At 31.9% G+C, this 14,104-nt stretch overlaps 6 protein-coding genes across 6 annotated transcripts; 1 reads left to right on the top strand and 5 right to left on the bottom strand. All coding sequences in view use genetic code 12, as the record gives it.

Moving 5' to 3' along the window:
- Positions 1–23: 23 nt before the first annotated feature.
- Positions 24–704, bottom strand: CD36_86860 (iron sulfur assembly protein, putative; the record flags this gene model as incomplete). Its single annotated transcript, XM_002419541.1, has 1 exon — positions 24–704. One exon carries the CDS (start codon positions 702–704, stop codon positions 24–26), a length of 681 nt encoding a protein of 226 aa, XP_002419586.1.
- Positions 705–1,173: 469 nt separating this feature from the next.
- Positions 1,174–3,477, bottom strand: CD36_86850 (dolichyl-phosphate-D-mannose:protein O-D-mannosyltransferase, putative; the record flags this gene model as incomplete). The annotated part of the gene is made up of 1 exon (XM_002419540.1): positions 1,174–3,477. The coding sequence occupies one exon, from the start codon at positions 3,475–3,477 to the stop codon at positions 1,174–1,176; it is 2,304 nt and encodes a 767-aa protein (XP_002419585.1).
- Positions 3,478–3,793: 316 nt separating this feature from the next.
- CD36_86840 (conserved hypothetical protein) lies at positions 3,794–4,597 on the bottom strand (the record flags this gene model as incomplete). Its single annotated transcript, XM_002419539.1, has 1 exon — positions 3,794–4,597. The coding sequence occupies one exon, from the start codon at positions 4,595–4,597 to the stop codon at positions 3,794–3,796; it is 804 nt and encodes a 267-aa protein (XP_002419584.1).
- A 316-nt stretch (positions 4,598–4,913) lies between these two features.
- On the bottom strand, positions 4,914–5,921 carry TDH1 (glyceraldehyde-3-phosphate dehydrogenase, putative; the record flags this gene model as incomplete). Its single annotated transcript, XM_002419538.1, has 1 exon — positions 4,914–5,921. The coding sequence occupies one exon, from the start codon at positions 5,919–5,921 to the stop codon at positions 4,914–4,916; it is 1,008 nt and encodes a 335-aa protein (XP_002419583.1).
- A 1,580-nt stretch (positions 5,922–7,501) lies between these two features.
- Positions 7,502–8,350, top strand: CD36_86820 (aldo-keto reductase, putative; the record flags this gene model as incomplete). Its single annotated transcript, XM_002419537.1, has 1 exon — positions 7,502–8,350. One exon carries the CDS (start codon positions 7,502–7,504, stop codon positions 8,348–8,350), a length of 849 nt encoding a protein of 282 aa, XP_002419582.1.
- Positions 8,351–10,850: 2,500 nt separating this feature from the next.
- On the bottom strand, positions 10,851–12,437 carry FCR1 (fluconazole resistance protein, putative; the record flags this gene model as incomplete). The annotated part of the gene is made up of 1 exon (XM_002419536.1): positions 10,851–12,437. The coding sequence occupies one exon, from the start codon at positions 12,435–12,437 to the stop codon at positions 10,851–10,853; it is 1,587 nt and encodes a 528-aa protein (XP_002419581.1).
- Positions 12,438–14,104: the final 1,667 nt, after the last annotated feature.

The raw sequence follows: 14,104 nt of genomic DNA, 5'->3' as shown, positions 1-14,104 counted from the left end.
TCTTATCTATACATCCCGTATATTTATCCTTCCTTTTGCAGTAATTTATCAAAATCAAAATCAAATGAACTTCCACAACCACAAGCAGAACTAGTATAAGGACTATCAACAATTTTAAATTGACTACCAATCAATTCTTTTGTATAATCCAATTTTGAATCTTGTAAAATCATTAATGATGATTCATTCATAATTACTTTCCCTTGATCTCTTTCAAATACCATCAAATCATCATTATTCTCTACTTCTTGTAATTCTTTATCAATATTGGTTAATTTCAAATTATATTGAAATCCATGACATCCTCCACTTTCTACTTGGATTATTAATCCAGAATCTTCATTATCTTGTTGAGAAATTTCATTTAATTTCTTACTAGCTCTTTCAGTTATGGCAAATGATAAATTAGTTTGTCCATGAATTAAATTAGTGGCTTTGAAATCATTAATATCTTCTTGTTGTAATGTTGTTGTGGAATCGTTAGTTGAAGGAATTGTGGATGGTGGTTGTGCCGATGGGAAAGCAAATGACGATGGTTTTAGTCTTGATGAATTAGTACCAGTATTACCAGAGTTTGTGGTGGTGGTTGATTTGGTAGAATTATAACGTAAAGTACCAATGACTGTCCCATTAAGTATTGGGGATTTAAATAACTGTAATGTTGAGATTCGTTTGGTTATGACCATATATCTAGTTCCTAACATCCTAGCTGGCGGTTGCGTTTGATAATACTTTATAGTTAATATGTATTAGTAATGATTAATTTCTCTTTCTTTTGATCATTGATTTTTCTTCACTTCCTGTATATAAGCACCCACTCAAATTAATTGGTTTATAAAGATGATAATACCTTCAAAAAAAAAAAAAAAAAAAAAACAAAGTTGCAAAAACCAAATCATTCTGATCATCATCTATCCTCCCCCCACTCTCATTATCAAAACTACAATTTGAATAGAATCTCAATAGACGTAATAATATATATATGTATGTGTGTTTATAAAATGTTTGTCTTTTTTTTTTTTTTTTGGCTTTTTTTCTCCTTATCTAATTGTCATACACAGACATAATAATGAAAATAAACTTAAAATAAACTTAACTTTGAAACTATTTAAATGAATGTATAATGTCTTACTTGTCACCTTTCTTCCTATATACCCCTTTCTCCCCATATCTCTAGGTATACTGATCATCAGAGACTCTCCATGATTCCAATAATTTCAAATGCTTCCAATCTTCTTTTGGTCCTTCCATACCCCAAGATAAATATCTGAAATACCAGAAAGTACCAGCAACTAAGGAAAGCAAACTGATATAAATGGCCAAATATAATAATTTCAGCACTGGAGAAGCATTAGGTGTATTTAATCTTGAAGCAAATGATTCAACTTCATAACAGAAAACAAGCATGGCAAAATAAAGTGCAGGAACATAATGATGAACATAGGTAACTCTACCCATAATGGCAAATGGTAAGAAATGTAACCCCCAACCAAACATTGGATAAATACCTCCCATGACAAATAATTTCAATTTGTGTGGATTAGTACTTGGGAAATCAACATATTGTCTTTGCCATCTAATCAAATAATACAAAACAATAAATGCAAACAAAATAACACCAAAAGTAGATGTCCAAGTAGTTGCTGGTGAACCAATCATATAATATTTAGGATTTTCTGGTCCCCATCCACACATTCTGATCCCAACATTTAATGTTGGCCATTGCCAAAATGATGAAGCCAAATCATCTTGCTTTTCAGTGTCGGGAACTAAAGCATTATTAGTAGCCATCATAGCCAAATTCAATTGAATGAAATCGCGGATGAATTTGGTTTTAGGTAATTTGAAATCTTCTGGAGCTGGTGGTAAAATTGCATTACGATTATTTTCAATATTCCACCAAGTTCTTTTGTCTTTTTTAAATGGGTTTTTATAACAAACAACTTCACCTTGTCTAAACCCCCATTGAGGTAAAGTAGTACCAGTAACTCCCAAATAACAATTCATCACTTCATTCTTCAATCTAAATGATGAAGTCAAAGGATGTAATCTCATCTTATCTTCATCACTTGCTTGTTCCATAATTTCCACAATCCAATTATCTTTAGGATCACCAATAGTTAAATTACCATAACATGCAACTTCATATTCAGATTTAGAGACTGGTGCAGGAATGTCATGAGTATGTAAGTTTCTACCAGTTTGTGGATGCATTAATCTTACATGCATACCATCAAAAATATATTCAACATCAGTAGTGTTACCTGAAGTGTCATAATAAGGTTGTCCTCTAGCTCTTTGGAAAATCCAATTGTTGTTTGAATCTTTATGACCATAAGTAGTAACTTGTTGTTGTTTGGAACCTTCTGGGAATGTTTGAACATGTGAATGCAAAAGTCCACCACTTAAACCTTGGTTCTTTAAAGTAATAACTGAGTGGAACATAGATACTTCACGAGGACCACCACCAACATCGGAACCAGCCAAATTAGCTTGGAAAAGTGATGACATATTGGCATCACCGGTACCTGATTTATATAACAAATCAAAATGAACTTTAAATGAAAGCATAAAGATGAAAATAGGGACAATAATCAAGGCAACAATTCTAGCAAACCAATGTTGAATATATTTTGTCCATGAAATAGATTTATCACTCAATTTGTTCCAAAGATCGACAACAGTGTAAATACCCACCAAAGTGGTAACAAATAATCCAACCATTTTAACTGAACAAGTACAACCAATGGAAACACCCGTTAAAAGAATCCATTTCCACCATTTTCTGGAAAATTCTTGTGATTTATTGTTAAAATTGTTGAAACGAGAAAAACAGAAAACAGTAGCAACAGTGAAAAATAACAACATTGAATCCAATAAAATGAATTTACCTAATGTAACATAACTTGATTCAAGAGCCACCATTAAAGTGAATAACCAAGTAGTAAACATAGAAAATCCAATTTCTTTCCCTGTGAAATATGCCAATGGAACACACAAGGCAGAAAAAGTGGCATTAAACAATCTCATTTTAGTATAATCAATATAATCTGGATATTTTTCACCACTTGGGAAATCCCAAGATCCATTGTACCCTGCCAAATAACCAGATAAACCAACTAACATCTTACCCAATGGAGGATGAACATCATGATAAAATTCGTGTCGTAAATAATAGGATCCAAATTTACCAAAATGAGCTTCATCCCAAACAACATGATCATTCACTGAAATACGATAAAATCTCACGAAAAATGACAATGCAGTGAAAAGAATAGGTGCCAAAATGGATTCAACTTGTTTTAAAGATTCAGCAGTTTCTTTAGCTTCATCATATTGGGTTCGTTTAAGAGTATCGACTTCATCTTCATCTTCTTGGTGATTAGGGTATTTTTCTTCAATTGAAGCAGTTGTAGAAAGTTCATTCTGCTTTCTCAACAAAGCTTCTGTTTCATTGGGTTCAACAGAAGTAGACATTTTGATTGGTGTCTTTCTTTTGTAATGAATTGGTTGTAAAAAAAAAAAAAAAAATAAAAATACAAGTCGGTTGAATGAAATGAATAGAGATCTGGTTCTTTTTTTTTCACATTGTTCAACAGTAAAGAGAGAGAAAAAAAGAAAACGCCTATTATAAGCAAATAATGTAGGTGAATGAACACGTAAGTTATTTTTTCAAGTCAGACAACCAAAAAAAAACAACAACGCGCAAATATAAAAGAAAAATCATCACTTTGTACACGCACATATAATACAACTACAACTATTGACCCATGTACACACGTACACACATATCCTACTGCAACGATGACTTTATAGATTCAATTAAGAACCATATTAGTTGATTATCATTAATTATTAATTTGAATTTCCCATCATTAGCAATATTAATTAAATTATTAACAAACTTTTCTATTCTTAATTTTTCAAATTTTATTTTGGTATTATTATACATAAATTTCACAATGTCTTGATATAGTTTCCCATCATTATATAATTTTGGTAAATCCTTTTTCGGAATATCAATGATGAAATTTCTTAATCTATTAGATGTTGGAGAAGAATAAACCAAATGTAAATCACCCAAAGAATCCAATTTGTCACCTAATTGATCGACCAAATTGGGGATTAAATAATCAGGCAAATCTAGAGGTTTTATAATTAAAGGATAATCATTAATATCTTCTAATAATTCTAAAATATATTCATTTATACTTGGGTGATTGGTGATTCTATTTAATACCAAAGTGAAATCGTCATCATTACTAACAAAAATAAACACTTGACGAGAAATCAATCGATTATTGGCACATTTGATAATTAAATATTGAATTTTGTATTGCGAATGTTCTTCAATTGAATTGTTATAAATAGTAAGTTCAGGAACAATATCACGATATGATTCATATTGAACTAGTAAATCATCTTCCACTTGTAAAGTTTGTTGATATCTTTGGTACAAATATTTGCATAGAGTAATTCGAAATTTTTCCAATTGCTTTTTAGTTAGTTTTATAGATGATGATAATGATGAATTGGATTTATAGATTTTAAATGTTTGATTTATTATCAACGATGATATATCTCTATCCTGCGACATTGGTGTTCGGTAAAAACGGGGCGATGGAAGTAGAAAAAGGATATAGATGTGATTTGTTTATAGTTGAAAAAAAAAAAAAATAAAATAAATTAGATTCAAGATCAAAATATTATGGCCGCGCTCTTCTTACACAATCATAATAATTCTTCTTTTTTGCATTTATATATATTTCCAGATAATGATATTTTTTATTTATAACTGTAAACACTATAAAAGCAAAAAAAAAAAACATCAATAATCTCTCTTATGTAGATATTTCAAAACTTCATTATACAACTTCAATCAAATAAAACTAAAATCAAAGTCTGGTTTTACTTCAAGCAGAAACTTTAGCAACGTGTTCCAACAAGTCAACAACTCTGGTGGAGTAACCGTATTCGTTATCGTACCAGGAGATCAATTTGACGAAAGTTGGGGACAACAAGATACCAGCTTTTTCATCGAAAACAGATGAGTAGGTTGAACTCAAGAAATCGGTGGAGACAACAGCATCTTCAGTGTAACCCAAAACACCCTTCAATGGACCTTCAGAAGCTTTCTTGATGGCTTGAGCAATTTCTTCGTAAGAAGCTGGTTTCTTCAATCTGACAGTCAAGTCAACAACGGAAACATCAGTGGTTGGGACTCTCAAAGACATACCAGTCAATTTACCGTTCAATTCTGGAATAACCTTACCAACGGCTTTAGCAGCACCAGTGGAAGATGGGATAATGTTACCAGAAGCAGTTCTACCACCTCTCCAGTCCTTGTGGGATGGACCGTCAACGGTCTTTTGGGTAGCAGTGATGGAGTGGACAGTGGTCATCAAACCTTCTTCAATACCGAAAGTGTCGTTGACAACTTTAGCCAATGGAGCCAAACAGTTGGTGGTACAAGAAGCATTGGAGATAATGTTCAAGTCTGGAGTGTATTTGTCTTCGTTAACACCGACAACAAACATTGGGGCATCAGCAGATGGAGCAGTGATGATAACTTTTTTGGCACCAGCATCAATGTGTTTTTGAGCACCTTCGAGTTTGGTGAAGATACCAGTGGATTCAATAACGTAATCAACACCAGATTTACCCCATGGAATGTTAACTGGGTCTCTTTCTTGGAAAACTTTGATTTTTTGACCATCAATGACCAAGCTGTCACCAGAAGCAGTGACTTCACCTTGGTATCTACCGTGGGTGGAATCGTATTTGAACATGTAAGCAGCATAGTCGGCAGCAATGAATGGATCGTTGACGGCAACAACTTCAATGTCTTTTCTGCTTAAAGCAACTCTTAAGACTAATCTACCGATTCTACCGAAACCGTTAATACCAATTTTAATAGCCATTGTTAATTAATTTGATTTGTAAAAATTTGTTTGATGTAATTGATTTGAATTCAATTGTGATGAATAAGAGAAAGAAAGAAAAAAAAAAAAAAGAGAAAGAAGAATTAAAAAAATAAAAAAAAATTTCCAATTGAAAGGAATTTCAAGGGTTAATATATATTCAGTCAAAAAAAAAAAATTCAATTTTCGTTGAATTGGCTTTGACAAGACAAATTTTAGTGGGTTGGTGGTGGAATTGCAAATAACTTTACTAAAAAAAAATTGTTGTTTGCATAATATGATTTGTACGGGACACGCCATACCCGGGGCATTATCACCCATCAATAAGTAATTTTGCGTCATGATAATTTCCCACATTAGGAGAGAAAAATTTCCATGGGCGAGAGTGAGAATAAGAATAAACAACAAAATAAAAAATGTACACCACGAGCCTGGATTTGAAACAGCTGATCTAAAAAACCGCAAACTCAAGTTAATTAACAATACCTAACACCGGTTATACCATTTATTGCAACCAAAATTATCACTGAATAGGACTTGGGTTATCAAATTGGAGAACACTATATCCCGTCAATTGACTCTAGTAACGAAAAGTATCGGGTACCGAGCGAATTGCAAATAGTTTCTACGTAAAAATAATAAACTGCATAGAAAATTAAGGGGGTCAGAGAAATAATTGTCAGCCAAAAATGTGAGTACAATTGTTACAACTCATTTCACGCCTCTCCTGCTAGCTTTTTTTTTTTCAATTTTCGGACTTGAACCACGCAATTTGTATTTTACTCGTCATCAAATTGATCATACTGGATAATGTATGGTGACGACCATAATTAATTAATAAAATATCGCAATTCTTTATTTTAGTTTTGTATGTGCGTTTTTTTTTTTTTTTTTTCGCCACCGTCGATTGTATTTGACTACAAAGGTGGTGGTGTGAATCAGCAGTCGACAAGGAGCAACAAAAAAAAAAACAATTAATTTGCATCATACCACTGCTACTTCTACTACTGTAGTATCTATTCTATTTTTTTTTTTCCTAGCCCTCACAATCACACACACTTTCTTTTTTCGGTCTCGGTACACTACCACCACGCTTTATAGCCTTACCATCAATTCACGTGCATATATCCTCGGACTAAAGCAACCAAGATCCAATCCCGGGGATAACAGGCAGCAACAAATCCTTTATATTGTTTTTGAAGTTTGATCTTTAATTCCATCGAGTTACTGATTATTATAAGTGTAGATAGAAATCTTCAAGACCAATTGGGTCCCCTACTACTATTGCCAAATAGTTGTCAGTTTTTTTTTTTTGCATCGTAACGGAATGGTATAATTCATAATAAACAAAAGTAGCTGATGCAAAATGGCCAGATTCTACACGAAGAGAAACGATAGCTAAAAGAAGTTTTAGGACTGTACAAAAGATTGCTTTGCCATCCCCCACAAAAAAAAGGAGTTCCACCACCAAACTGATCAATTGTTGTATAACGACTACTACTTCTTTTCTTGATTTTTAAACCACTCCCTTATATATCACTTAAATACTGAACGTTGCCTTGTCCAAAAAGAAAGCCACAATGTCATACAGGTTAATCAAACTCAATTCTGGCCATACCATTCCATCAATTGGATTAGGATGTTATGATATTCCAAGAAACAAAACAGTTTCGGTAGTTTATGAGGCTTGTAAGGTTGGATATCGTCATTTTGATACTGCTGTATTATATGGAAATGAAGAAGAAGTTATTGAAGGGATAAGTAAATTTTTACGAGAAAACCCTAATATACCACGATCTGAGTTTTTTTACACAACAAAGCTTTGGAATAGTCAATTGGGTACTTCAAGTACCAAACAAGCCATTTCAACCATGATGGCTCAAGTTGGTGATAAATTAGAATATATTGATTTATTATTAATTCATTCTCCATTACCAGGTAAGACAAAACGTTTAGAGAGTTGGAAAGTTTTACAAGATGCCGTTGAAAAAGGATGGATTAAAAACATTGGGGTTTCTAATTATGGTAAACATCACATTGAAGAATTATTAACAAATTCAACCATTCCTCCAGCTGTCAATCAAATTGAAATTAGTCCTTGGTGTATGAGACAAGATTTGGCCACTTGGTGTTTAAATAAAGGTATCAATGTTGAAGCTTATGCTCCATTGACTCATGGTCATAAATTGCAAACCAATAATACTGAATTCCAACAAATCATGCAAAAATATAATAAATCAGCAGCTCAAGTATTGATTAAATGGTCATTACAAAAAGGTTATATACCATTACCAAAGACGAAAACCCCATCACGATTGAAGGAAAATCTTTCTGTTGATGATTTTGAATTGACTAATGAAGAAATTAAAGCAATTGATCAACCTGATGCTTATGAACCAACAGATTGGGAATGTACTGATGCTCCATAGATAGACTTTTGGTTTTCCCTATGATTATTATGTTTACAATTTGTTTTAATTTTTTTTTTTTCTTTTTCTTGAACAATCTATATAGTAAATGAATGAAAATAACTTGTTAGTAAATTATTAGAGAAAATTTGTTGCAAAAAGTGGACCAAAAAAAAGTGTAACTTTCACGAAAGATTGACAATAAAGTATACTCGAAACGATACAGTGTTAAATTATGCAGTAACGATAACATAAAATGAAATGAAATGATAACCATTTGAATTTAGTATATGCATTTACGTTGATTTCAAAGGGAAATATGTATCTCCTCTTTTTAAGATTAGAGAAAGGGTTTTCAAACGGTGAGTTGCAAAGTGCTAAGTGATTGTTCAAAGAAAGGAGGGAAGGAAAAGCTGGCCAGAGGGTACACAAAAATTAGTAAAAGAAATATCCATAACATATCCCATTCACTGAAAACCCTAAGCTTATCATATTATCAACTACCCAAGAGATCAACACCTTTAAAAAAAAAAAAATGGGATGTTCACCATTAGTCCACACCCACTAGATTAAGTTAAAGTTGAATTAGTGTGGTATGGTGATATTTAGAATTTCAGTTTCCAAGCTCGTGATGTGTCCATACAGACATATTTAATATTTCAAAAGTGCATATATCTAAAGATCAATGCACAAAAGTTATTAAGAATTTCCACAGTTTTTGTTTTAAATTCCTTTCATTTTATGTGTATGTGTGTATGTGTGGGTGGGTGGGACTTGAATTGGCACTAATTTTGTGGCCAAGAAATCAAAAAATCAAATAATCTGAATTTTAAGCGAGCCACTGAGCGAACAAAAGAACAAACGAAGGAAAGAAAGATCAGAAGAACCCCCCTGTCTTATCGGGATAGACAAGACAAGACAATAATAATAATCTTCATTTATTCTCCATGATTTGTGTGTGTGGGTGGGTGGGTGTGTATTAATGCAACAAACTTCTTTTTTTGTACCAAGTTCAACTGATTCTAACTTTAACTAAACATTGTAATTAGTCAAGTAATTTTAAGAAAGAGCAAGAATAGCATTAATCAATTAGTTACAACCTAAACAGTATTGATAATCTAGATATATTTGAGTCAGATGATGTTGAAACTTCAAGATCATAATTGTTTTCTTTTGTTTGTTCTTTACAAAAGACTAATAAGATAAAGACTTACCTGCTAACTTACTTACATATACTTTATCTGCCGAAAAATAATAAAGAGAAGACAATACTGAATAAATTACAAACCACGATTGAGCCTCCTTAGATTAGGGGGGAGGGAAGTTTTTTTTTTTGGGAAATAATAATAATGGGTATTGTTGTTGATATAATAAATCCCAAAAATTTGATTCACAATCAAATTTCGTTCCGTTATGGTTCCCGAAATATTCCGAAACACCATTTTGATTGAAAGCAGCAGCAGGAGCAGTAGTAGTAATTGAATCGTTATTGTTGGTTGGATTATTCGTAAATTAAACAGCAACCATCTTGCAAAAATCTTTTGGAACCTAAAATAAAAAAGACAAGACAATAAATATCTCTAATAAGGTTAGGTTTACAGCACCTTTTCTTTTTTTCTTCTTTTTGAATATTCTTAAGTCAATGTAGAAGTAATGACGGAAGATAGATTGCTTTCAGGTTATTTTCATTTACATTTACGTTTACGTTCAATTTAGACAGAAATAATAATCCTTAAAGTGTGTGTGTGTGTGTGTGTTCAGCCTTGTATTGTCATGATGACTATCAAAAATTAATGGCTGGGTGGGTGGGGATAGTATAATTTGGGTTATTTTTTAATTATCCAATTCTAACTTACGTAGTGGAAAATATAAAATTAATTAATGTTTTTCAATCCTCTTCCAGTGTATTATTATTAACACAAATCTTACTAATCATTGTTACTAATCCATTAGTTTGACACATTGTAACATTCCATATAGTCCATTGACCACTAACCACAATTCAAAAAGTCATTGTCCTGTATTATTTTTAAACTTTCAACAGATTTCAAATATTTTGAGTAAAAAGTTAGACATCAACTGGCAAGAGGGGTTTGCAATTAAGATTAAAAAACTAGGCGTAACTTTACATAAATTTTAGTAAATCAAGATTAGCTTGTAAATGTAAAAGATATTAACAAAAAAAAAAAAATATTCTATTAGTTAAATCAAACTATGGAAATAGATATAATATAATATCATCATCTTCATCTTCATCAAGTGAAACAGCAATCATAATAGCTAAACCTAAGACAAATTAAACAAAAAAAAACAAAAAAACTAAACAATACAGAAATAAAACAATAATTGAAACAAAACAGCATTAAAAAAAAAAAGAAGACACAATATATACATATAGCCTGAACATAACCAGATGATCGAAAACATTTAAAAAGAAAAACAATATACCATAAATAATAAAGAATGGAAATTCTTCCATTTATTTAGTAATCCCAAATCTGTTGTTGTCGTTGTCGTAGTCTTAGAACTTCCCCATAAATGGATTACTATTATTATTGAAGAAAGGATCAAATGAATTATCCACCAACACATCTAACCCACCACCAAAATTTGATACTGTTGCCGGTCTATTAGTGAATTGATTTGTAGGATACACAATAGCATCATCAGAAGGACTTAATGATTGTACAAAATTGGGATCACCAAAACTTAAACCATCAATATTATTATTGTTCTTACGATTATCTCTTAAATAATTATTGTTTTGATTAGTATCCAATTGTGTAAGATTGGATTGAGTTGTATTCTGTAGTAGTTGAACTGAACCAGAACCAGAAACTGCTGCTGCTGTTGCTGCAGTAGCAACAACAGCATTAGCTGTAGATTCCATTCGTTTATCAAATGATGAAACTCTAGAATGATTATGTACTGGTTTATGAACACTACCTTTTGGTTTTTGTTGAACTTGTATAGATCCAAGAGTTTTTTGAGAATGTGAAGATGAATTGCGTCTTAATGTAGCAAAGATTGGTCCAGTATTTGAATTATTGAATACTGGATTTATGGCAGTTTGTGGTGAAGAAAGTGAATGATTTTCATATTTATTAGTCAAAGATGATAATGATGAAGTTTTACCCAAAATTGGTTCACCATTACTATCAGAAAACAATGAAAATGATCTATAATTGTATGTTGGTGGAGATACTGATCCAGAATTCAATCCGTCTTCTTTGTTGGAAGAATCACTTTCAACGTCTGATATGTCACGAAAAGTATTGAGGGAAAATTGGTTCAATGTTTGCTGTTGTTGTTGATGTTGTTGTTGTTGTTTCTGTAATGACATTGTCCCTTTGGAAAACTGGTCTGAATTAGGCTCTTGCTTGATATAAGGTTCATCATTTGATTGAGAAAAAATCAGTTCATTGTAATGATCACTTGAAGGAGATTCCAAATCTTCTCTAAATATTGAGGTTCTTCTTAAAGGGTTATTAGTTGGCATTTGTTGAGGAGATGTTACTGGAGAACCAACAAACGTTTCACCATTATGTTCGGCAAATAATCTTGATGATAGTTTTAAATTTTTATTGGGGTCGAAATTAGCAGCAATCTCAGTTCCTTGTTCCCACTCAAGGGGTATATTTTTCAATAAACCTTGTTCTTTGATTAAATATGTGACGACTTTGTTTATAGGAACAACACTTGCCGTACTCTGTTCTTTAACATCTTCATGATCACCAGAAGATGAATTTGGTGACGATGAAGAAGGAGAAGGTCTATCTTGATCCACAAGTTTTTCTTCGGTAATTATTTCATCAATAAACTGTAAATGTGGTCGTGACAACTCAATAAGTTTTTCCAACAGTCTAGTCAATATATCTAATCTTGCTTCTAAAAGCTCAACATAACCAGATGGATGTTTCTTCTCTTTGGTCTTCTTCTTTTCGGTGAAAACACAAATCTTGTTGTCCAATGTACATCTGTTGCAAGGTTTCTTACTGTCACATTTAGTTTTTTTGATCCGGCACGAATCGCACGCTTTTCCGACCCGTTTCTTCTTGATATGGTGAAGTCCTTGGGTATGAGAATGAGTTGAATGATCATCAGACATATTGGGCAAAAACAAAAAAAAAATAAAAAGCAAGGATTGAATAAAGGTAATATTAATAAAGGAAATTGGAAATTGGAAATTGGAAAAAGAAAACAAGGAAGAAAACGAAAAAAAAAAAAATAAAATAGTTGGGGGTGTTATTAGTATTATAATTATGACCGTTTTTTTTTGGTGTAAATTTGTGTTAGCCACGGAGGTAAGCTAATTCGAATTATCCGAATTCTCTTTTTGTTTGAGAATTATTATTTATGCAAAACCACTCGGCTATAAAGTGAAAAAGTTGCGGCAATTAATATTCTATTTTTTTTTGTCTCTCTCTCTTTTCCACCCACTGTTTTTTCAATGGTGATATAACTAACAATAGGCTTCAACAATAACAATAACAAGCACAATCACAATCACAATCACAATGATATAAAGAAAAGAAAAAAAAAAAGCTTATACCAAATGAGTTCGTAAATGAAAAAAACAAAGCAAGAATTAGCAGCTATTTGTAGACAGAAGTTAATCTACCAGCAACTGTATTTGTATAACTACTTCAAGGACTTGATTGAAATATTAAAAAGTGCGCTGACTAATCAATACTCTTTAACTAATGGAAGGGGGGAGGGAGTGGGAGTGAGGTAGTCGTGAACTTATTAATCAAAGACTACTTTTTGCACGACCGAAATAAAAGGATTGATGTTGAAATAATTTAAATCAGGGTATTTAAACTGGTCCTCGTAGTTTTGTTCTATCGATTTAAACAAATTCTTAACAGTATTGGCTAATGACCTGGTGAAGAAACTTTATGTATTGATAAATTGACTTGCAATATAACAGTATAACCGATTAAGAAAGAAAAATATTTTTCATGTCAGAAATCAGATAGACTATTTATAGTTTTATTTCTTCCACCATCTCATGGCTTACTGTTAATGTATTTAGTAATATCTTACTTTCATCCCCCTTCCCCCTCCCCTCTGGTTTCTTCTAGACAAAACTGAATGGTTTTTTTTTTTTTTTTGTAAATAGTAATAGCAAGCAAAATACAGAGTGCAAAATTGAAAGAGTTAGAACACAAAGAAAGGAAAGAGACAAAGAAAGAATCCTCACATATCCCAAAGAAGAATTTAGGCAATATGAAGTTTCATATGTTTGAGAACACAAAAAGCAGAATGGCTTGTTTTAATTCTTTGACTGTTGACAAAGAATGGAAATACAAGAAAATATATCGAATAATCAAAAACAAATCTGGAGCTTTCTCTGAAAATGCTTTTTGAGTACTTTCATCTCATCATCAGAAACTAAAAAAACGATATACACTATTATCGAACCACAACTGTTTTTAGTAGGTGCTGACCTAATTTCTTGACTATATAAACTCTTCATATTTGCATTTACGGAATTATGGCCGAGAATGAGGGAGTTGGATAGACTTGCATTTCCAGTTTTTTTTTTTTTTTATTAGTTGTGTTTAGATTTTGCAGTTTTTACTTTGCTGATTTAGAGGAATACGCAAGTGAGAAGGAAAAAAAAAAAAAGAAGCAGGTGATTGATAGTTGTGGATTAAACTGATAAAGAAGAACTTAGAGAACTAAATGATGATAAATCGTTATAGTTGATAGATAATATTATTCAATTTAGTTTTACTCTGTGAAAATGTTATAATAAAGTTAATCAACCGA

This window comes from Candida dubliniensis, chromosome 3 (assembly GCF_000026945.1).
Source record: "Candida dubliniensis CD36 chromosome 3, complete sequence".
In the NCBI taxonomy this organism is placed as follows: Eukaryota; Fungi; Ascomycota; class Pichiomycetes; order Serinales; family Debaryomycetaceae; genus Candida; species Candida dubliniensis.
Note: the sequence above shows the minus strand (reverse complement) of the source record. Positions and strands in the feature narration are given on the sequence as shown.